The 24,062-nt window shown below is 42.0% G+C and overlaps 2 protein-coding genes across 2 annotated transcripts in view; one reads left to right on the forward strand and one right to left on the reverse strand.

The window, feature by feature from the left end:
• The window catches only part of brf1b (BRF1 general transcription factor IIIB subunit b), a 136,426-nt gene extending 133,735 nt beyond the window's left edge, over positions 1-2,691 (reverse strand). The window contains exons 1-2 of the mRNA XM_014145094.3: positions 2,375-2,691; positions 1,764-1,972 (exon numbers count right to left, since the gene is read on the reverse strand). Of these exons, the coding sequence (XP_014000569.1) occupies positions 1,764-1,947 (184 nt within the window). The 5' untranslated portion in view covers positions 1,948-1,972; positions 2,375-2,691. The remainder of the gene's footprint in view (positions 1-1,763; positions 1,973-2,374) is intronic.
• Positions 2,692-2,938: 247 nt separating this feature from the next.
• On the forward strand, positions 2,939-23,731 carry xrcc3 (X-ray repair complementing 3). Its single transcript, XM_014145088.3, has 7 exons — positions 2,939-3,120; positions 15,060-15,197; positions 21,147-21,359; positions 21,633-21,787; positions 22,134-22,346; positions 22,739-22,785; positions 23,088-23,731. Exons 1-7 carry the CDS (start codon positions 3,057-3,059, stop codon positions 23,380-23,382), a joined length of 1,125 nt encoding a protein of 374 aa, XP_014000563.3. The 5' UTR covers positions 2,939-3,056; the 3' UTR covers positions 23,383-23,731.
• The last annotated feature ends 331 nt before the right edge of the window (positions 23,732-24,062 follow it).

Here is a 24,062-nt window from a genome sequence, read left to right on the forward strand (position 1 = left end):
AACCTCTGCATTTAACCATGGAAAGGTGACTGGGAATATGGCCAAATACAAAGTTATTCCCTCCAAGGCAATCAAACAAGATAAATGTCAGTATAGAGTAAGTGGAGTTGCAATTCAACGGCTCACATGAAACGTATGTGGTAGGGTCTACAGACAATCACTGACTACAAAAGGAAAACCAGCCACGTCAGACACCGTCTTGCTTCCAGACAAACACATTTTTTTGCTCGCTTTGAGGATAATACAGTGCCACCGACGCGGCCCTCTACCAAGGACTGTGGGCTCTCCTGTCCCCACATGCTTCAAGAGGGCCACCATTGTTCCTGTACCCAAGAATGCAAAGGTAAATTAACTAAGACTATCGCCCGTAGCACTCACTTCTGTCATCATGAAGTGCTTTGAGAGACTAGTCAAGGATCAACCTTACCTGTCACCCTAGACCTACTTCAATATGCTTACCGCCCCATTAGGTCCACAGACAATGCAATCACCATCACACTGCCCTATCCCATCTGGACAAGAGGAATACCTATGTGAGAATGCTGTTCATTGACTATAGCTCCGCAATCAACACCATAGTACCCTCCAAGCTCATCATTAAGCTTGAGGCCCTCCGTCTCAACCCCTCCCTGTGCAATTGACTTCCTGATGGGCTGCCCCCCCAGGTGGTGAAGGTAGGAAAAAAAACATCTTCGCTGAGCCTCAACACTGGGGCCCCACAAGGGTGTGTTCAGCCCCCTCCTGTACTCCCTGTTCACCCATGACTGCATGTCCATGCATGCCTCCAACTCAATCGTCAAGTTTGCAGACGACACAACAGTAGTAGGCTTGAGCACATCACAGACAAAGTGAAATGGTCCACCCACACAGACAGTATGGTAAGGTGCAACAGCGCCTCTTCATCCTCAGGAGGCTTAAGAAATTTGGCTTGTCACCTAAAATCCTCACAAACTTTTAGATGCACAATTGAGAGCATCCTGTCAGGCTGTATCACGGCCTGGTACAGTAACTGCACCGCCCACAATCGCAGGGTTCTCTAGAGGGTGGTGCGGTCTGCACAACGCATCACCGGGGGCAAACTACCTTCCCTCCAGGACACATAGAGCACCCAATGTCACAGGAAGGCCAAAATGATCAAGGACAACAACCACCCGAGCCACTGCCTGTTCACCCCAATACCATCCAGAAGGCAAGGTCAGTACAGGTCCATCAAAGCTGGGACCAAGAGACAGAATCTGTTTTTCAATCTTAAGGCCATCAGATTGTTAAACAGCCATCACTAACACAGAGAGGCTGCTGCCTACATACAAATGTGAAATCTTTGGCCACTTTGATACCCTGATGAAGACAGCTTTGCTGTCGAAACGTTGGTTATTAGGTTATTACATTTTTGCATCTGAGCTCTTAGAGTGTGCGGCTTTCCCTTATTTTCCACTTTAAAAAATGGATCACTAGTCACTTTAATGCCACCTCAATAATGTTTACATATCTTGCGTTACTCATCTAATGTGCATATACTGTATTTTATACCATCTATTGCATCTTTCCTCTGTCATTGCTCATCCATCTATTTATATTCTTATTCCATTCCTTAGATTTGTGTGTAGTTGTTGTGGAATTGTTAGATTTTGCTGCACTGTCAGAACTAGAAGCACAAGCATTTCACTACACTTGCAATAACATCTGCTAACATTTGACATTTTAGTCATTTAGATCTCTCTTTTTTTGTGATGCTGAAGTCTTATGCAATGTGCAGGTCTCACCATCTGCTGAGACGAATTGCCCCACAGCTGACGAAATCCCACCACTGCCCTCCACGAATTGCACCTCGGACACGATGATGTTGTCCTCCAGCACAGACCCACAGCTCGTGCATACTGCATTGCCCCGAGCCTGATCGAGGTCGATCTCGGAACAACCACAGTTCTTGCATATGCGGGAAGTCATGTCTGTGGTGTCTGCCCAAATAAACCTGTATCAAAAGAGGATAATTTGTCACTTCTGTGTAACGTTGGCTACATAATCGTATTTACACATTCCCCATACAATGTGTTGATTACACCAGTAGGCCACCATTGACAAGCCATCAATACATTTGTGCATTGCTAAACTTTGCTTTAGAGAAGATTTTGCAAGCAATTACTGAAATAGTTCGGACAACACATGAAAGACATGAGATCACAGTAACGTGGGACATGGTTTGCGCTCATTGTCACAACAGTACCAAAGTCAAGATAACCAGCTAGCTAACCCATTTAATGTGTAGCTAGCTACATTAGCAACTAGATATCACACACCCACTACTGTAATGTTAGTGCAGAAGGGGAGACATGCATGGCAAAATATGTTTTCATTTAAGTTTCAAAGTACTTACTATCTTTATATTTAGCTAGCTACCTGACGTTATTCAAAGTTTAATACCAGCGCGGTGTTAGCTAGTTCTTGTAATGGCGACAAAGAAATCCAGTACAGGAGGAAACACTTCAGACGCTATGGATACTTGGTTAACTCTTTTCTCATAGTAAAAAGACTGTGCGTATGCTTAAAGCTTGTTCTCAAAACATGTTCACGTGATACAACGATATGCCATTTAAAAAGGTAATTGTTAGCAAATGTCATATCCCATTCGACGAGGTAGCTTATGTTTTGGTGTTTTGACTTTCGCAAAATCTAAGCTAGACCAAATATTTTATTTTCAGGGTAAGGATGACAACTTCAGGATGAGTATTTCATTGCATTTATTGAAACTATGTACACAGTATTGTTATTTATGTATCCCAATTACTATGTACACCGAAATAGAATGAAATAACTTTACAGTTAGTAGCTATTGCTTTCAAAAACAGTTTTTAAATGTACACCCCTAAATTTGTATTTAGTTCCTTCCATCACGAATCCGGGTGCGACGCGCTCTGTGATGACGATTTGTCGGCGGATATTTCGCGCGCCAGTCCTCCAGTCTTTCTGTTACCACAATAGTTAGCCAGTAAGCTGTTCACATTTGCCTGCTGATGCCTCACAGAATGGCGAAATGTATCCCAGACTAAATTATATGTATGGGAAATATGGATTGGGAACAATTGGAGCTCAACCCAAGGATTATAGCAGCCGTAAAGAAAGGTAAAAAATAAACGGACGTTCGCTAGCTAGCCATAGTTCGACTAGACGTTCATTAGCTAACTTTATATAACAGGTGGGACTAATCTTGGATGCTGATTGGTTAAAACCGCATTCCTGCCCGTGTCTAATTAAGCAGTAAGGCCCGAGCGGTGTGTTATATTGCTAATATACCACGGCTAAGGGCTGTTTGTAATTGCGACGCTATGCGCGGAGTGCCTGGATACAGCCCTTAGCTGTGGTATATTGGCCATATACCACAAACTCCAGAGGGGCCTTATTGCTATTATAAACTGGTTATCAACGTAATTAGAGCTGTAAAATGAAATGTTTTTTCATACCCGTGGTATACAGTCTGATATACCACAGCTATCAGCCTTCAGGGCTCGAACCACCCAGTTGTATATTCCACAAGTTACCACGGGCTAAAGCTATGATGTTGAAATGCCTATTTACTCTGTTCCATCTCACTGTGCAATCCACTGTAATCAGGCCAGCCAGCCAATTTATACATTTTATTTCCACTATAAAAAGCATCTAGATGTTATCTCCCGTTTAGTTTAGGCTAACATTTGATTTTCAGAGATTTGCAGAGATTTGTATAAACCTTGCTGTCTGTCTCTGATATTTGCAACATTGTTTCAATATTGAAATTTGATATCCAGCTGTCCCATAGTAATGAACATGACTAGACGGTCAGGCATCTAGTCAGCCAGTCGAAGTCATGAATCAGCTGGCAGCATTTTTATGGATGTATACATAGAAATGTTAATAGAAAACAGGTGAAATGAAATGCAGCCTAGTTTGTCTTTCCAGCTTCAGTTTGAAGTGATTGCGTTAGCTGTGTTGTTGGCTAGCTCCTCTGAACAAGGGTCCTGAAGAGAAAGCACATTTTCTATGCCAGACAAAATCGTGCATCATTAGCTCATTGTTGTGCGTGTATCCAAATTAATGTCACTAGAAAACAGCTTAAACAAACGCAAATGCAGCTACTTTGCTGTTATTCTGGCGGCACTGTTTGACATGACTGTCAAATAATGATTGACATATTTTCATTGTGTTGGTAACCCATTGTATGAAAGGAATAATGCCCTTGAAGCTGGTGTTTGAAGGATATATTGGCACGGTTTGCTGATTAAACAGCATGATCATTACACAGGTGCACCTTGTGATTGGGACAATAAAAGGCCACTCTAAAATGTTTTGTCACAACATAATGCCACAGATGTCTCAAGTTTTGAGGGAGTGTGCAATTGGCATGCTGACTGCAGGAATGTCCACCAGAGCTGTTGCCAGATAACTAAATGCTAATTTCTCAATCATAAGCTGCCTCCAACGTCGTTTCAGAGAATTTGTCGGTACGTCCAACCGGCCTCACAACCGCAGACACGTGTATCCACGCCAGCCCAGGACCTCCACATTAGAGGTTGACCGATTAATCGGAATGGCCGATTAATTAGGGCCGATTTCAAGTTTTCATAACAATCGGTAATCAGTATTTTTGGTCACCAATTTTTATTTATATATATATATATATATTTTAACTAGGTAAGTCAGTTAAGAACACATTCTTATTTTCAATGACGGCCTAGGAACGGTGGGTTAACTGCCTTGTTCAGGGGCAGAACGACAGATTTTTACCTTGTCAGCTTGGGGATTCAATCTTGCAACCTTACGGTTAACTAGTCCAACGCTCTAACCACCTGCTTTACATTGCACTCCACGAGGAGCCTGCCTGTTACGCGAATGCGGTAAGAAGCCAATGTAAATTGCTAGCTAGCATTAAACTTGTCTTATAAAAAAACAATCAATCAATCATAATCACTAGTTAACTACACATGGTTGATGATATTACTAGTTTATCTAGCCTGTCCTGCGTTGCATATAATCGATGCGGTGCGCATTCGCGAAAAAGGACGGTCGTTGCTCCAACTTGTACCTAACCATAAACATCAATGTCTTTCTTAAAATCAATACACAAGTATATATTTTTAAACCTGCATATTTAGTTAATATTGCCTGCTAACATGATTTTCTTTTAACTAGGGAAAATGTGTCACCTCTGCAACAGAGTCAGGGTATATGCAGCAGTTTGGGCCGCCTGGCTCGTTGCGAACTGTGAAGACTATTTCTTCCTAACAAAGACAGCCAACTTCGCCAAACGGGGGATGATTTAACAAAAGCGCATTTGCGAAAAAAGCACAATCGTTGCACGACTACCAAACCATAAACATCAATGCCTTTCTTAAAATCAGTACACAGAACTATATATTTTTAAACCTGCATATTTAGCTAAAAGAAATCCAGGTTAGCAGGCAATATTAACCATTGAGCATATTTGGGATGCTCTGGATGGGACGTGTACGACAGCATGTTCCAGTTCCCACCAATATCCAGCCATTGAAGAGTTGGACAACATTCCACAGACAACAATCGACAGCCTGATCAACTCTATGCGAAGGCGATATGTTGTGCTGCATGAGGCAAATTGTGGTCACATCAGATACTGACTGGTTTTCTGATCCACGCCCTTACTTAACCTCTCTGGGCTAGGTGGGACGCTTGCGTCCCACCTACTCAACAGCCAGTTGAATCCTGTGGCGCATTATTCAAATCCTTAGGTATGCTATTACTTCAATTTTTAAAAAATATGACTATTTTACACCATTTTGAAGATAAGACTCTCGTTAATCTAACCACACTGTCCGATTTCAAAAAGGCTTTACAACGAAAGCAAAACATTCGATTATGTCAGCAGAGTACCCGAGCCAGAAATAATCAGACACCCATTTTTCAAGCTAGCATATAATGTCACATAAACCCAAACCACAGCTAAATGTAGGTTAACCTGTTGGGGATAGGGGGCAGTATTTGCACGGCCGGATAAAAAACGTACCCGATTTAATCTGGTTACTACTCCTGCCCAGTAACTAGAATATGCATATAATTGTTTGATTTGGATAGAAAACATCCTAAAGTTTCTAAAACTGTTTGATTGGTGTCTGTGAGTATAACAGAACTCATTTGGCAGGCCAAAACCTGAGAAGATTCCAAACAGGAAGCGCTCTCTCTGACCATTTCATGGCCTTCTTGATCATCTCTAACCAAAACAGGGGATCTCTGGCATAATGTGACATTTTCTAACGCTCCCATAGGCTCTCAGAAGGCGCCAGAACGCACATAGAACAGCTCTACAGCTTCTTAAACTTGCTTTCAATGATAATGACAAATTTATAAAACTCACATTTCACTGTGAATTGTTCAGGTCGCCCAAAGGGTTACATATTGCAGCTTTAATACAGCAGTGCATTCTGACACCATGAATTGAAATAGATCACCTTGTTCATATAGTTGGCAGAAATGATAAGCGATTAAATAAAGACCTGCACCGGGTGAAGGAGAAGAGGATCTGGTAAAATAACGGTATGTTGCTAGCTATATAGCTTCTTTGCTAAATCTGGCCTCGTATTCATTGAATATTATACACTACATGACCAAAGGTATATGGACACCTGCTCGTAGAACATCTCATTCCAAAATCATGGGTATTAACATGGAGTTTGTCCCTCCTTTGCCGCTATAAAAGCCTCCACTCTTCTGGGAAGGCTTTCCACTAGATGTTGGAACATTGCTGTGAGGACTTGCTTCCATTCAGTCACAAGAGTTGCTTCCATTCAGTCACGAGCATTAGTGAGGTCGAGCACTGATGTTGAGCGATTAGGCCTGGCTCACAGTTGGCGTTCCAATTCATCCCAAAGGTGTTTAATGGGGTTGAGGTCAGGGCTCTGTGCAGGCCAGTCAAGTTCCTCCACACAGATCTCGACAAACCATTTCTGTATGGGCCGCGCTTTGTGCACGGGGCATTGTCATGCTGAAATAGGAAAGGGCTTTCCCCAAACTGTTGCCAAAGTTGGAAGCACAGAATCTATAATGTCACTATTCTGTAGCGTTAAGATTCCCCTTCACTGGAAGTAAGGGGCCTAGCCCGAACCAGACCATTATTCCTCCTCCAACAAACTTTAGTTGAACTATGCATTCAGGAAGGTAGCGTTCGCCTTGCATCTGCCAAACTCAGATTTGTCCATTGGACTGCCAGATGGTGAAGCGTGATTCATCACTCCAGAGAACACATTTCCACTGCTCCAGAGTCCAATGACAGGGAGCTTTACACCACTCCAGCCGACACATGGCATTGCACATTCTGATCTTAGGCTTGTGTGCGGGTGCTTGAGCATGGAAACCCATTTCACTAAGCTCCCGACGAACAGTTATTGTGCTGACGTTGCTTCCAGAGGCAGTTTGGAACTCGGTAGTGAGTGTTGCAACTGAGGAGAGATGATTTTTACGTGCTTCAGCACACAGCAGTCCCGTTCTGTAAGCTCGTGTGGCCTACCACTTCGCAGCTGAGACGTTGTTGCTCCTAGACGTTTCCACTTCACAATAACCGCACTTACAGTTGACCGGGGAAGCACTAAAGAGGGCAGAAATTTGCCCAACTGACTTGTTGGAAAGTCATTGGATGCCACGTTGAAAGTCATTGAGCTCTTATGTAAGGCCATTCTACTGCCAATGTTTGACTATGAAGATTGCATGGCTGCGTGCTCGATTGTATATACCTGTCAGCAACGGGTGTGGCTGAAATAGCTGAATCCACAAATTTGAAGGGGGGTCCACATACATGATATAAAGAAATGTATCTGACCTACTGGCATAGTATGCTGTACAAGACCAAATGCATAAGACAAATAACACAATTTATAATGCAACATGGAACAATTTCAAAGATTTTACTGAGTTACAGTTATATAAAGGAAATCAGTCAATTGAAATAAATTCATTAGGCCCTAATCTATGGATTTTACATCACTGGCATATCTGTATTCCATCTGTCGGTCACAGATATCTCTTTTTTTTTTAACCTCTATGGGCTAGGTGGGACTACTCAACAGCCAGTGGAATCCCGTGGCGCAATTTTCAAATACCTTAGAAATGCTATTACTTCAATTTCTCAAACATATGACTATTTTACACCATTTTAAAGACAAGACTCTTGTTAATCTAACCACACTGTCCAATTTCAAAAAGGCTTTACAACGAAAGCAAAACAGATTATGTCAGCAGAGTACCCAGCCAGAAATAATCAGACACCCATTTTTCAAGCTAGCATATAATGTCACAAAAACCAAAACCACAGCTAAATGCAGCACTAACCTTTGATGATCTTCATCAGATGACACACCTAGGACATTATGTTACACAATACATGCATGTTTTGTTCAATCAAGTTCATATTTATATCAAAAAACAGCTTTTTACATTAGCATGTGACGTTCAGAACTAGCATACCCCCCGCAAACCTCCGGTGAATTTACAAAATTACTCACAATAAACGTTCACAAAAAACATAATTATTTTAAGAATTATAGATACAGAACTCCTTTGTGCAATCGAGGTGTCAGCTTTTCGGTGAAAGCACATTTTGCAATATTCTGAGTACATAGCCCAGCCATCACGGCTAGCTATTTAGACACCCACCAAGTTTAGCCCTGACCAAACTCCGATTTACTATTACAAAAGTTTGATTACCTTTGATGTTCTTCGTCAGAATGCACTCCCAGGACTGCTACTTCAATAACAAATGTTGGTTTGGTCCAAAATAATCCATCGTTGTATCCAAATAGCGGCGTTTTGTTCGTGCGTTCAAGACACTATCCGAAGTGTAAATAAGGGTCACGAGCATGGCGCAATTCGTGACAAAAAATTCTAAATATTCCATTACCGTACTTCGAAGCATGTCAACCGCTGTTTAAAGGCCATTTTTCACGTTAAAAAGCGATAATATTCCGACCGGGAATCTGCGTTTAGGTAAACAGACAAAAGAAAACAAAGCATTCGGTCGACGCGGGCACGCGCCTGAGTCTCACAGTACTGTAACCAGCCACTACCCAAACGCGCTACTTTTTTTCAGCCAGAGCCTGCAAAGCCACGATTCAGCTTTTTGCCGCCTTCTGAGAGCCCATGGGAGCCGTAGGAAGTGTCACGTAACAGCAGAGATCCTCTGTAATGGATAGAGATAATCAAGAAGGGCAAGAAATTGTCAGACAGGCCACTTCCTGCATGGAATCTTCTCAGGTTTTGGCCAGCCATATGAGTTCTGTTATACTCACAGACACCATTCAAACAGTTTTAGAAACTTTAGGGTGTTTTCTATCCAAAGCCAATAATTATATGAATATTCTAGTTACTGGGCAGGAGTAGTAACCAGATTAAATCGGGTACGTTTTTTATCCAGCCGTGTCAATACTGCCCCCTAGCCCTAACAGGTTAACAAGTTAGAAATAATTTAAACACACTTTACTGTAGGCTACTATTTACTAGTAACAAAAAATAATGTATGTCATGTAAAATATATATTCACCCCACCCAGTATTGTAATGAAAACTTACCAGAAAGCATGTAGTCCTTTGCTCAGACAGTGTAGTAGTGTGGGCTCAATAGCATCTCATTAGTGTGCAAGATCTTGAGGATCAGCTGTACATGCTATGGAAGAATGCAATGTGCATGCAGAGGGTTGCAATTCCATTGAATTGGGGATAGTTTAACCAAAATATGCCACAAGACCTAGAATTGCCTTGTGTATCCCACAAAAGAAGTTAACTGTTACAAGCACATTTTTTTTGAAGAATTTAAGAAGGATTCCCATGGAAAAATTCAGGAAGTTTCCTGGAAGGTTTCCCACCCTTTGCAACCCTAGTCTGAACCCCAGAATTAGCAGGACAGCATTACACAGGTGGGAAAAAAAAGTACACCACAACACTTTTTAAACATGTTACTGAGTCTAGAGGTTATCAAATCAGGAGAAGAACAAGTGAAGGAAGCAGCATAGGGAAAATGGGTGAAGGTAGGGTGGGTTTATAGAGATAAGATTGAGAGTTCTAAAATGTCCGAAGTTGAGGAGGGCATAAAAGGCATGGTGTGTAATATGGGGTAGCTGGAGAGATGTTTGGCCATGGAATAAACATAAATTAGGGTGCTGCTGTGCTCCTGCACCTCTTAGGTCGTTGTCACAAATATCTGGTCCATGTCCAGTCATATTCGGGCTCTCAGCGTGTGTCCCTCAACGGCATTGTTTCAGTTGCAGCATTCAAATTGTGGTCATCGTGTGTCTGTGAATCGCAACATTAAATACGATGAGTGATCGCAGCATTTCCACAAATTGAGCCTTAACCTCTATGGGCTAGGTGGGACGCTAGCGTGCCACCCGTGGTGCACTCCATCAACAGCAGGTGCATTTCAAGAGCGGCAAATTTGAATCCAAATAAATGTCAAAATTCAAATTTTTCAAACGTACAACTATTTTACACCCTTTGAAAGATAAACATCTCCTTAATCTAACCACGTTTTACGATTTCAAAAAGGTTTTACGGCGAAAGCATAAATTTAGAGTATGTTAGGACAGTACATTTACAAGAGTTGTGTGTAATGTTTTGTCAATTCAAAGACAGGGTCACCAAAACCATAAAACCAGCTAAAATGATGCACTAACCTTTTACAATCTCCATCAGATGACACTCCTAGGACATTATGTTAGACAATGCATGCATTTTTAGTTCTATCAAGTTCATATTTATATCCAAAAACAGCGTTTTACTATGGCATTGATGTTGAGGAAATCGTTTCCCTCCAATAACCGGCAGTCAAGTCAGCGTCACAAATTAAATAATTAAAATTAGAAAACATTGGTAAAATATTATATTGTCATTTAAAGAATTATAGATTTACATCTCTTGAACGCAATCAACTTGCCAGATTTAAAAATAACCTTACTGGGAAATCACACTTTGCAATAATCTGAGCACTGCGCCCAGAAAAATACGCGTTGCGATACAGACTAGACGTCATGTTGGGGAGATCTAAAATCGAAAATACTATGTAAATAATCCATTACCTTTGATTCTCTTCATCAGATGTCACTTCCAGGTATCACAGGTCCATAACGAATGTAGTTTTGTTCAAAAAAGCTCATCATTTATGTCCAAAAATCTCCGTCTTGTTAGCACATGATCTAAGCCAGCCGGACTTCTCGTCATGAACGAGGGGAAAAAATATATTTACGTTCGTTCAAACATGTCAAACGTTGTATAGCATAAATCATTAGGGCCTTTTTTAACCAGAACATGAATAATATTCAAGGTGGACGAATGCATACTCTTTTATAACGTATTGGAACGAGGGTACCCAACATGAACTCGCGCGCCAGGTGTCTAATGGGACATCATCGTTCCATGGCTCTTGTTCGGTCAGATCTCCCTCCAGAAGACTCAAAACACTTTGTAAAGGCTGGTGACATCTAGTGGAAGCAATAGGAAGTGCCAAAATATTCCTCAGCCCCTGTGTTTTTCAATGGGATAGGTTTAAAGGTAATACAACACATCAGGTATCCACTTCCTGTCAGAAAATGTCTCAGGGTTTTGCCTGCCAAATGAGTTCTGTTATACTCACAGACACCATTCAAACAGTTTTAGAAACTTTAGAGTGTTTTCTATCCATATATAATAAGTATATGCATATTCTAGTTACTGGGTAGGATTAGTAACCAGATTAAATCGGGTACATTTTTTTTATCCAGACGTGCAAATGCTGCCCCCTAGCCCTAACAGGTTAAGACAATACAACTTAATTATTGATGACAGCATTTTGTAGACATGGTGGTTTACATTTATGTCTACTGTGTGTGAATGATGGAAGAATCTTACCCCAGCTGTAGGTCAATTGTTTGTGGTCATTTAGGCCTGCACATCAACCAGTATTGGGACCATTGGCGACTTGGAACGCTTGCTCTCAAAATGCTGTTTGAATGTCTTTGGGTCTGCATCTATAAAGAGATCAGATGGAGTACTCCAAAGTGCCCAAAGTTGAGGGACCATGGGGCATAAAAGGCACAGTGTGGAATAAGAGGTAGCTTGAGGGGTGGTTGGCTTTCATGGCATCAGTCAACAAGTTCAACTTGAGAGTGGAGCATGCATTATATATCAATACCCCCCTTCCCCAATCCAGATCTGAAAGGCAGGAGTGTGTATAAGCTTTTGTTCCAGCCCAGCCCATACCTGATTACAAATAGCCTATTGCCATGATTCAGTATGTTGATTATTTAAGTCCGGTGTTCGAGCTGGGACAAAATTCCTCACACACATCTGGTCTTCAGGACTTCCTGCAATGACTGAAACAGACTAGAGCAGGAGAATAGTGTTCCAGGTTGAAACCGCTTACCTAGTTGAGAGGTGGCAAGACTCAGGCACACCCACTGGTTCTGGAATAGAGAAGGTGCAAATAAGGTTTCCAATTTGGCATCAATAACATGACAGTAATTCTACCTAAAAAGCAAACGTTTTGTGTACCAATTAATTAAAAACCCACTATAGCAGGTAGGACTAAACAAGGTTGCATAACTTTGCCTACTAGCTATAGTAATGATCTGCTGACCAGAGCGTTACAGCAAACATATCAATGTTTTCCTGCAGGAAAGTAAGCACACTGTTGACTTGTGAGGATGCTGAAACCTATCAAAGCCAGACTAAAATAATATAGCTAGCTAGGGTAGTTACAAGTCAAGTAGTACGTCCCAGACACAAACCAACATTATCAAGAACGCCTAGCCCTAGCTTCACCATTTAAGTTAACTAGCAAGCTAGATTGTTGGTTTATAAAAGCCAAAGAAGGTTCTCATGCATTTAAATGACTAGACAAGTAGATGGCTAATGTACCCTAGTGCTAATTATCTGACCGTGAGCTAGCTAGCTAGATTACAGGCATATTTAATTGAATTGTCCATTTTAAAAAACTTTAGCTAATTTATTAATACATTTAGTTAACATTTAGATAGTTAATCCAGAGATTCTTACCTTTGCGACGATTCGACTGTCTTGTCCAGGTCATCATGACCCTGGTGAGGTGACGTGAAGCTTGAGACAGGCATTTGTAGTGCTGTATGATAGCAGCAAATTAGTATTTCATTTCAGGGGGGTAAATACAGGCGAATATATTGATAAGTCACCTTGTCTGAGAGAGATGTACACGGTTATGAAAACATCACGCCAGGGTAAGCCTACACGATACACAGCCATTATTTGAAGTGTTTCTAAAATTCACAATGGATAAAACGAGTGGTGGGAAAACGATTGGAACCATTTCCGTGTTTGACCGTTAAGTCTTATGGGTGTTATGACTCATACTGTGATAGGCTATTACCATGAGCCCATCCTCTCCAATTAAGGTCCCACCAACCTCCTGTGTTGTATTGCCATATGACATGGAAACTTAGCTAATGTTATACCCCTTGACTTATTCCACATTTTGTTTTATTAGACTGAATTCAAAATGTATGAAATAGTTTTTATATCTATCTATCTATCACGCATCTACAAACAATACCCCATAATGACAAAGTGAAAACCATGTTTTTGGATTTTTTTTCTCAAATTTATTGAAAATTAAATGTAGAAATAGCTTATTTACATAAGTATTCACAACTCTGAGTCAATATTTTGTAGAGGCACCTTTGGCAGAAATTATAGCTGTGAGTATTTCTGGATAGGTCTCAAAGAGCTTTCCACTCCTGGATTGTGCAACATTTGCGATTTTATTCTTTTCAAAATTCACATTGGTTGTTGATCATTGCTAGACAACCATTTTCAGGTCTTGACAGATTTTCAAATAGATTTAAGTCACAACTGTAACTCGGCCACTCAGGAACATTCACTGTCTTCTTGGTAAGCAACTGTAGTGTAGATTTGTCCTTGTGTTTTAGGTTATTGTCCTGCTTAAAGGTGAATTAATCTCCCAGTGTCTGGTGGCAATCAGACTGAACCAGGTTTTCTTCTAGGATTTTGCCTGTGCTTAGCTCCATTCTGTTTGTTTTTTTAAATCTCAAACTCACCAGTTCTTAATGATTACAAGCATACCCATAACATAATGCAGCCATCACTATGCTTGAAAATATGGAGAGTGGTACTCAGTAATATGTTTGGAGCATATCCAGTAAAACACTTTGTATTCAGGCCAAAAAGTGAATTGCTTTGCCACATTTTTGGCAGTATTACTTTAGTGCCTTGTTACAAACAGAATGTAGGTTTAGGAATATTTTTGTTCTGTACAGGCTTCCTTTTCACTCTCAATTAGGTTAGGAGAAAACTGTAGTTACAATACTATCACATTCAACTCACTGTTTTAAAGTCACAATTGGCCTCATTGTGAAATCCCTGAGCTGTTTCCTTCTGCAGCAACTGAGTTAGGAAGGACACCTGTATCTTTGTAGTGAGTGGGTATATTGATACACCATCCAAAGTGTAATTAATAACTTCACCGTGCTCAAATGGATATTCAATGTTCATTCAATGTCATTCAATGTCTCCCATTTACCAATAGGTGTCCTTCTTTGCGAGGCAATGGAAAACCTCCCTTGTCTTGTGTGTTGAAATTGTGTGTTGAAATTCACTGCTCCACTGAGGGACCTTACAGATAATTGTATGTGTGGGGTACAGAGATGAGCTAGTCATTAAAAAAGAATGTTAAACACTGTTAAACACTATTATTGCAAACAGTGAGTCCATGCAACTTATTATGTGACTTGTTAAGCACATGTTTACTCCTGAACTTATTTAGGCTTGCCAGAACAAAGGGGTTGAATACTGGACTCAAAACATTTTAGCTTTTCATTTTTTATTAATATACGGGTTATAGTGTGTAGGCCAATGACAAAAAAAATCTAAATGTAATCCATTTTAAATTCAGGCTGTAATACAAAACATCTGGAAAAAGTCAATAGGTGTGTATACCATCTGAAGGCACTGTATCTACAACATTTTGCTTTGCTAGTCAATGTTGTGGTGTTAAAATGTATGCTGTAGGTGCATCTGCTCATTATTCATTTATGTTGATCTTAGCTAATGTGAAATCAGCGAGGGAGATTCTCAGTCTCTCGGGTCCGGATCTACAACGACTCACCCACCTGTCAAAGTCAGACGTGCAACACCTGCACGCAGCTGTTGCTGTCTCTTACCGCAGACATTCACCTGTAACAGGTAGGCGTGCTCTATTCTATTGCAGGGTTCTCCAACTCCAAACATGGAGAACTACTGGGTGTGCAGATTTTGATTCCAGCACTAACACACCAACTAGCTAGCTACGTTTAGACGGGTGTTTTAGTGCTGGCTAGACTAACCCTTTAAAGCCCGATGTCTCATATACACAGACTCCCGTGTGGCTCAGTTGGTGGAGCATGGCACTTGCAATGCCAGGGTTGTGGGTTCGATCCCCATGGGGGACCAGTACAAACAAAATATGGGAAGGTATGCACTCTACTGTATGTCGCTCTGGATAAGAGCGTCTGCTAAATAACTCAAATGTAAGGTATGTCACGACACCTGAGGGGTATCCTACAAAGCAAGCTAGATCTACTCTGGGTTTTCTAAAGCTAACCAGGTTCAGCTTCACATTCCATCTCAGGCTTAATCTGTACTACAACGGTGGATATTGCTCGCCCGCTAAAGCCTCATTCACATTACACATAAGCACTCAGTTACGTTGCGCCGGATGTCATGCATTTCAATGGGGACGTTCACAACGGAATGGAATCGCAACACTAACTTGCTGTTGAAGACTTCATTGTGAGATAGACACTGCATTCTTTCAAACTCGAAGAACAGGAAGTTACCAAACCACAGTGATGGCTTTATAGGATAGCTAGCAACTTGTGAACAATTACCCATTCCTATAAGTGAGTACTATTTTTAATGGTAATGTTAAATAATACACATTGGCTGTTAAGCCAGTTATATTATGACTGTTGCCTCCCGTTTTAAATAAACTCAGCAAAAAAAGAAACATCTCACTGTCAACTGCGTTTATTTTCAGCAAACTTAGCATGTGTAAATATTTGTATGAACATAAGATTCAACAACTGAGACATACACTGAACAATTTCCACAGACATGTGACTAACATAAATGGATGAATGTGTCCCTGAACAAAGTGGGGGTCAAAAGTAACAGTCAGTATCTGGTGTGGCCACCAGCTGCATTAAGTACTGCAGTGCATCTCCTCCTCATGGACTGCACCAGATTTGCCAATTCTTGCTGTGAGATATTAGCCCACTCTTCCACCAAGGCACATGCAAGTTCCCGGACATTTATAGGGGGAATGGCCCTAGCTCTCGCCCTCCGATCCAACAGGTCCCAGACGTATTCAATGGGATTTAGATCCGGGCTCTTCGCTGGTCATGGCAGAACACTGACATTCCTGTCGTGTAGGAAATCACGCACAGGACGAGCAGTATGGCTGGTGGCATTGTCATGCTGGAGGGTCATGTCAGGATGAGCATGCAGGAAGGGTACCACATGAGGGAAGAGGATGTCTTCCCTGTAACGCACAGCATTAAGATTGCCTGCAATGACAACAGGCTCAGTCCGATGATGCTGTGTCACACCGCCCCAGACCATGACGGACCCTCCACCTCCAAATCGATCCCACTCCAGAGTACAAGCCTCGGTGTAACGCTCATTCCTTCGACGATAAACGCGAATCCGACCATCACCTCTGGTGAGACAAAACCACGACTCATCAGCGACGAGCACTTTTTGCCAGTCCTGTCTGGTCCAGCGACGGTGGGCTTGTGCCCATAGGCGACATTGTTGCCGGTGATGTCTGGTGAGGACCTGCCTTACAACATGCCTATAAGCCCTCACTCCAGCCTCTCTCAGCATATTGAGGACAGTCTGGGCACTGATGGAGGGATAGTGCATTCCTGGTGTAACTCGGGCAGTTGTTGTTGCCATCCTGTACCTGTCCCTCAGTTGTGATGTTCGGATGTACCGATCCTGTGCAGGTGTTGTTACACGTGGTCTGCCACTGCGAGGATGATCAGCTGTCCGTCCTGTCTCCCTGTAGCGCTGTGTTAGGCGTCTCACGGTATGGACATTGCAATTTATTGCCCTGGCCACATCTGCAGTCCTCATGCCTCCTTGCAGCATGCCTAAGGTACGTTCACGCAGATGAGCAGGGACCCTGGGCATCTTTCTTTTGGTGTTTTTCAGAGTCAGTAGAAATGCCTCTTTAGTGTCCTACGTTTTCATAACTGTGACCTTAATTGCCTACGGTCTGTAAGCTGTTAGGGTCTTAACGACCGTTCCACAGGTGCATGTTCGTTAATTGTTTATGGTTCATTGAACAAGCATGGGAAACAGTGTTTAAACCCTTTACAATGAAGATCTGTGAAGTTCTTTGGATTTTTACAAATTCTCTTTGAAAGACAGGGTCCTGAAAAAGGGACGTTTCTTTTTTTGCTGAGTTTATGTAATGGTAATGACGTTTGTTTTTAATGATAATTATTAGGTCGCGGTCTCTAGCTACAGTGATCGTCAACCTAGCTTTTAGCTAGCTAGATATCTGCTCTGCAGTGCAAGCTAAAGTTAGAGAAACAAGTTGAGGAAAAAGTAACTAAACAAAACATGTTTTATCACCTGTAACGAAATATTTGTCTTGAATGAAAAGGTCATTTTTGCAATCTCCCAAAATAAATGCGATCTCTGAGAGACAGGCTCTCTTCCATTTTGCGTTACAAACACTACACTTGTCTTATTCAGTAGCGGAGCAAGTGTAATGAAATGCATCACAATATAAATGGGGCATAACTATCAGGCTTGTAACTGCGCGTACGTGTCTCACATGGCTAGTCGAACGCCAAACTCTTCATTGAGACAAAGGTGGAACATCAATCCATGGGCGAGTCAGTGCCACATTTTAAGTTGTGCGGAAATAAAATATAAAGATACCTTGCAAATTCAGAACTATGGTGTGAGATTTTTTCGAAGTACTGTCTTTATTTTATTACGCAGGCCTATTGTTAATGCTGACTTTGTGCTTAAAACTCTGCTCGTCTGAATGGTCTCGTATGACGTCAAAAAGCTAGGTTTTGAAATTCCTATGCATAGTCACTTGAAAGGTGACCGGCATTAAGTGATGCAAACCATACATTTGCATAGATTTTTTTTTTGTACAGCAAAATTATGTCAACATGCATTCGGAAAGTATTCAGACCCCTTTACTTTTTCAACATTTTCTTACGTTACAGCCTTATTCTATAATTGACAATAAAAAAAATTTACTCATCAATCTATACACAATACCCCATAATAACAATGCGAAAACAGGTTTTTAGAAATACAAAACAACAACCTTATTTGCATATGTATTCATACCCTTTTTGTTATGAGATTCAAAATTGAGCTCAGGTGCGTCCTGTTTCCATTGATCATCCTTGAGCTGTTTCTACAACTTGATTGGAGTCCACCTGTGGTAATTTCAATTGATTGGACATGATTTGGAAAGGCGCACACCTGTCTAATATAAGGTCCCACAATTAACAGTGCATGTCGGAGCAAAAACCAAGCCATGAGGTCGACGGAATTGTCCGTAGAACTCCGAGACAGGATTGTGTTGGCACAGACCTGTGGAAGGGTACCAAAACATTTCTTCAGCATGGAAGGTCCCCATGAACACAGGGGCCTCCATCGTTCTTAAATGGAAGAAGTTTAGAACCACCAACACTCTTCCTAGAGCTGGCCGCCGGCCAAACGGAGCAATCGGGGCAGAAGGGCCTTGGTCAGGGAGGTGACCAAGAACCAGATGGTAACTCTGGCAGAGTTCATATGTGGAGACTGGAGAACCTTCCAGAAGGACAACCATCTTTGCAGCACTCCACCAATCAGGCCTTTATTGTAGAGTGGCCAGATGGAAGCCACTCCTAAGTAAAAGGCACATGACAGCCCACTTGGAGTGTGCCAAAAGGCACTTTTAAAGGACTCTCAGACCATGAGAAACAAGATTCTCTGGTCTGATGAAACCAAGATTGAACTCTTTGGCCTGAATGCCAAGCGTCACGTCTGGAGGAAACTTGTCACCATCCCTACGGTGAAGCAATGGTGGTGGCAACATAATGTATTGGGGATGTTTTTCAGCAGCAGGGACTGGGAGACTAGTCGGGATCGAGGGAAAGATGAGGAAAGTACTGAGATCCTTGATGAGAACCTGCTCCAGAGCATACAGGACCTCCGACTGGAGTGAAGGTTCATCTTCCAACGGGACAACGACCCAAGCACACAGCCAAGACAAAACAGGTGTGGCTTAAGGACAAGTCTCAATGTCCTTGAGTGGCCTAGCCAGAGCCCAGACTTGAACCTGATCAAACATCTCTGGAGAGACCTGAAAATAGCTGTGCAGCGACGCTCCCCATCCAACCTGACAGAGCTTGAGAGGATCTTTGGAGAAGAATGGGAGAAACTCCCCAAATACAGGTGTGCCAAGCTTGTAGCGTCATACCCAAGAAGACTCAAGGCTGTAATCGCTGCCAAAGATACTTCAACAAAGTACTGAGTAAAAGGTCTGAATACTTATGCCAATGTGATATTTCAGGTTGTTTTTTAAAATAAATTCGCAAACATTTCTAAACCTGTTTTTGCTTTGTCTTTATGGGGGGTATTGTGTGTAGATTGAGGATCTTTTTTTAAGATGAATGGTTGTTTGACATAGTTTGACAATGTAAGCTTTTAAATTATTTGTCAACTATTTTATTTGTTGTACCTTTTTATTGTCAATTATCTAAACTTGTAAATTGCATTTTTTTTAAATATATTTCAATTTCAATGATGTACCAGCCAAATTGCAGTGGTCTGAAAGGATCCTTCAATGAGTCTTCGGCACAGGACATATTGCTAATTCCGGACCAGGCCCTAATCCCCGTCACTCGGAAGCTAAAAAGATGGCGCTATGGGGGCCGACGTGCCCTGGTGAAACTACGGCGGCGAGTGAATAAACCGCCTCTACCCTTTGTTCTATCGACAAATGTGGAATCCCTGGAGAATAAACTGGACGAAGTAGGTTCGAGACTATCCTATCAATTGGACATTAAGAACTGTACTATGCTTCTTGGAGTCATGGGTGAAAATGTAGGCCTAATTAAAGTGTCGCATTTGGCAATTTTCAGCTTCAATTCACTGGCATTATGTCAAATATATTAGCCCATACTCAGTAATAGTCTAATCTGTACTTTAATATATTTTGGTGAATTTACTTGTCATTTACAAGACATTGCGATAAAGATTACGAAGATATAGCCTATGCGCACGGTTCTGGCTGTCTGCCTGCCCCTCCCTCCCAAGCTGTCTCGCCTGCTCTTTCTCTTCTCTAAGTAAAATGGTGCGCACAAGGTAGGATATATGGGACTACGTAGTTCTTTGCAAATAAATGATTCTTATTTCTATGGTTCTTTTGTGTGATTGGCTACCAGTTATGAAATAAAACGGCAGAAATACTTTGAGAATGGCTACGGCAGGATTTTTGTTTGCTATAAATCACAACTCGCACGTGGTCATACTTTTTCAGTTCACACACACATCTATTTTTAGGTTTAGGCGAGTTAAATGGTCGCACTGTGTAGCCCTGAAATTCACACAAAGAGACGATGAAGGAGCATCATGCTCTCCTCCATGTAAAGAGATTTGACTGCAGCCAACCACTGCGCACAAATCACACTGCCCACAGGTACCGAGAGGTGGGACAAATAGCAGACTGTCAAACCAGCAGTGTTTCTCTGTCATCGCTCACCTTGCGACTGACAGGTGCCTGTTCAATCAATAGATTGCTAGAAGATGCATATCGTTCATTCTAGTGAGAGACGGCAGGGCAGACTTTTTTTTTTTTTCTGACTAGCGAATGGAAAAGTAGCCTAGTTTAATTTAAATGGAAAAAGTTACACTGGAGGTTTAAAAAGTAACCGAGCTGTTTTCAGTCCTTTGCAGCATTGCATTAATTAACAAAAGTCTGCACACCCAGTAACTCACCAGAACCAGAGTTGGAGATGCACTCTACCACTGTATCCAGTCACCCAGAAGTGATTGTAGCCTAAGCTTTACAATCCTAGGCTCAAACGTGTTATAGTCTATTATTCAACTAACGGATTGTTTGTTTTCACACAGCCTTACAAGTGCACCGTGGAGAGTGTCCCTCTTTGGAACCTGGACACAAGCTAAGTTTGGCTTGCCCCGTTCTGGATGCTCTACTGCGAGGTGGTGTACCGTTGAGCGGCATCACAGAACTGGCAGGGGAGAGCAGTGCAGGAAAGACACAGTTTGGCTTGCAGCTGTGTCTTTCTGTGCAGTACCCACTGGCGTATGGAGGGCTCAATTCAGGTGATCTAATGGATAAAATGGACTGAATCGGGGAGGGACGAACTGGATTAGCCTGTCCAATAAGGAACACTAATTTTAATTTGTTGCAAACATTTTAAAGCGTTTTCCATTGCATGCCTTAAGAAATGCGCCCCAGCTCTTTGTTGCCAGTGTTTTGTCCTGATGTTCTGCCTGTAAACCGTATTTTCTAAATATTGTAACTTTTTAATTATTGGCAGACAGTGAGGCTTACGACATGATATTTTGTATGTGCATGTGTCTTTACACCTGCAGGAGCTGTGTATATTTGCACAGAAGACTCATTTCCCATCAAGCGTCTGCGGCAGCTCATTACCCAGCAGGCTCGGCTGCGGCCAGAGCTTCCCCAGGCCCTGATACGGAGCATCCGTTTCAGCGACAACATCTATATAGAGCATGCTGCCGATCTGGTAAGACAGCGGTGCAATAGACACCCACTTTAGTGGAGAATTCCTATAAAACGCCACTGGCACAGGTTGAGAGCAGTTCATGACGTGTCCACATGGAATTGGCTTTCCAGCCGTAGATATGTAGTTGGGTTATGTTCCCATTTATTGCAGAAATAAAAGATATACAAAATATTTTGGTTCAAACATGATGAGGAGCATTCCATAAGCTGTTCTAGTGAGACTGTAAGAACCATATGCTCTCTCCTCTCGCCTGTGCTAATACTTTCTGGTCACCTGTGCTAATACTTTCTGGTCACCTGTGCTTCCTAATATACATGTGACCAGTGTTTCTGTGCTGTCCCAACAGGGTGCGCTGCAGGCCTGCGTGTCCCAGCGGGTGCCCATTCTGCTCTCCCGGGGCCTTGTTCGGCTGGTGGTGGTGGACTCAGTGGCGGCCCTGTTCCGCAGCGAGTTCCAGGCGGACGAGGGCATCGAGAGAGCCCGCCACATGCTGGCCTTTGCTGCCACTCTCCACCACCTGAGTCACAACTACAGTACCCCGGTGCTGTGCATCAACCAGGTAGGGAAGAGCCTTAACTGCTCAGCAGACCTGGGTCAAATGCACTATATCAGACTATTTACGATTTCCTGGTACTAGTAGGGAAACACTGGAATAGTTCCAAAAGTGCAAACTCGAGTATATACGTAAACTTATGAGTATTTCACCCAGGTCTGCTGCTACACATGCATGTCAGATGATGTATTATTATTCTTGGCTCACTTGAAAAGGACGTGCTAATCTCAATGTGACTTTGCTGTTTAAATAAAGGATCAATAAAATGAATAATGTTGGATGTGTTCTATTGATATTGTATAATGTAATTATGTTATAGTAGCCTGACCCTATAGATAAACAAAAGCTAGCGGTATGTTCAGAATAATGTAATGAGTTATTGCACCGTACCTCTTCAGGTGACAGATGTAATGGATGGGCCTGATCCAGCACACTGTAACTTTGGGTAAGTTGTTTGAGTCTCCTGATATATTTACTAGCATAGAGCGATACGAGTATAGGTGTGTGTATGGCTTTGTGTCTTCGTGTAGTAGTAGTAGTAGTAGTAGTAGTAATAATTAGGTGGGTGCTTACATTTGTCCTATTTCACACATGTAGAGTGTGAATTGGAAAAAGTGGTGTTTGCATACCCCACTCCCCCTGAGACACCCTCGGAGAGTGGGGTCACGGCCAGGGATCAGACGTGTGTGTGTGTGTGTGTGTGTGTGTGTGTGTGTGTGTCCGTCCTCACGCACGCTTCTTTCCCAGGTTGGTGGACAATAAGGTGCTGCCCGCCCTGGGCATGGCCTGGGCCAACCAGGTGATGGTGAGGCTGATGCTGCGCCGCCTCCCGGGCTGTGTGGGCACCGGGGAGCAGGGAGGTACCAGCGCCCCTCGCAGGCTGGAGGTGGTGTTCGCCCCCCACCTCCCCAGAGCCAGCTGCCTGTGTGGGGTGTGGGAGGAAGGAGTGAGAGGGCTGCCAAACAGACCCCGGTCCGTCACCAACAGCGTTACCAAGAGACTTGAAACCACAGGCGAATTGGGCCTGAACGATGGTACCTAAATCCGACAAACATTTACAGGATACAGAAAAGTGCCAAATGGGAAAATGATAGGGACCCGCACACTTTAGATGCTCTAGTTTTCCTGGCAATATTGTAACCACAAAGGGATTTTGTATCAGGTGATTCAAGGGTGATTCCAGCAAGGAATGCACACGAGTGTGGACACTGCAGGATGGCAGGACTGTTGCCTTACTTTGTGCTTCGACATTCCATAGTGAAGCCTATATGCATTTAAAAGGAGAGGGATGGTAGAAAAAGTATGGAAGTATTATGAGCCAAATGATAAGAAAATCCTGACAAACCATGTCTATACCTTTAAAAATAAATCTAAATACATTTTTAGCAGCAGACATTTTCTGATTTTCTTTTCACAACCGAATGTAATATAGGCTATTGCATATATATATATATCTATATCTTTATTTCTTTAAAAAAAAAAATCTTTCAATTTTATTATTATTTTTTTTTTTCTTTTTATATTTTTATTTTTTTTTGTATTTTTTATATTCATTTTTCAATTTATTGTTTTTTATTTAATTTTTTTCCTATTTGTTTTTTATATTTTATTTTGTTTTTAAAAAAAAAAAAAAATTCACTACACTTCTGAAGTTTCATTTGCACAGCAGTGTGTGCCTGTTGGAGGGAGCCGACACTTGATTTAGAAATCGGCAGTCCTGTG

This window comes from Salmo salar, chromosome 15 (assembly GCF_965601325.2).
Source record: "Salmo salar chromosome 15, fSalSal1, whole genome shotgun sequence".
In the NCBI taxonomy this organism is placed as follows: domain Eukaryota; kingdom Metazoa; phylum Chordata; class Actinopteri; order Salmoniformes; family Salmonidae; genus Salmo; species Salmo salar.

Bases quoted from the DNA above. Each gene is read 5' to 3' on its own strand.
- xrcc3 (XM_014145088.3), top strand. From the start codon at position 3,057: ATGGGAAATATGGATTGGGAACAATTGGAGCTCAACCCAAGGATTATA. The intron at 21,788-22,133 runs GTAAGACAGCGG...CTGTCCCAACAG, and splicing joins TAGAGCATGCTGCCGATCTG to GGTGCGCTGCAGGCCTGCGT. The intron at 22,786-23,087 runs GTAAGTTGTTTG...CTTCTTTCCCAG, and splicing joins CCAGCACACTGTAACTTTGG to GTTGGTGGACAATAAGGTGC.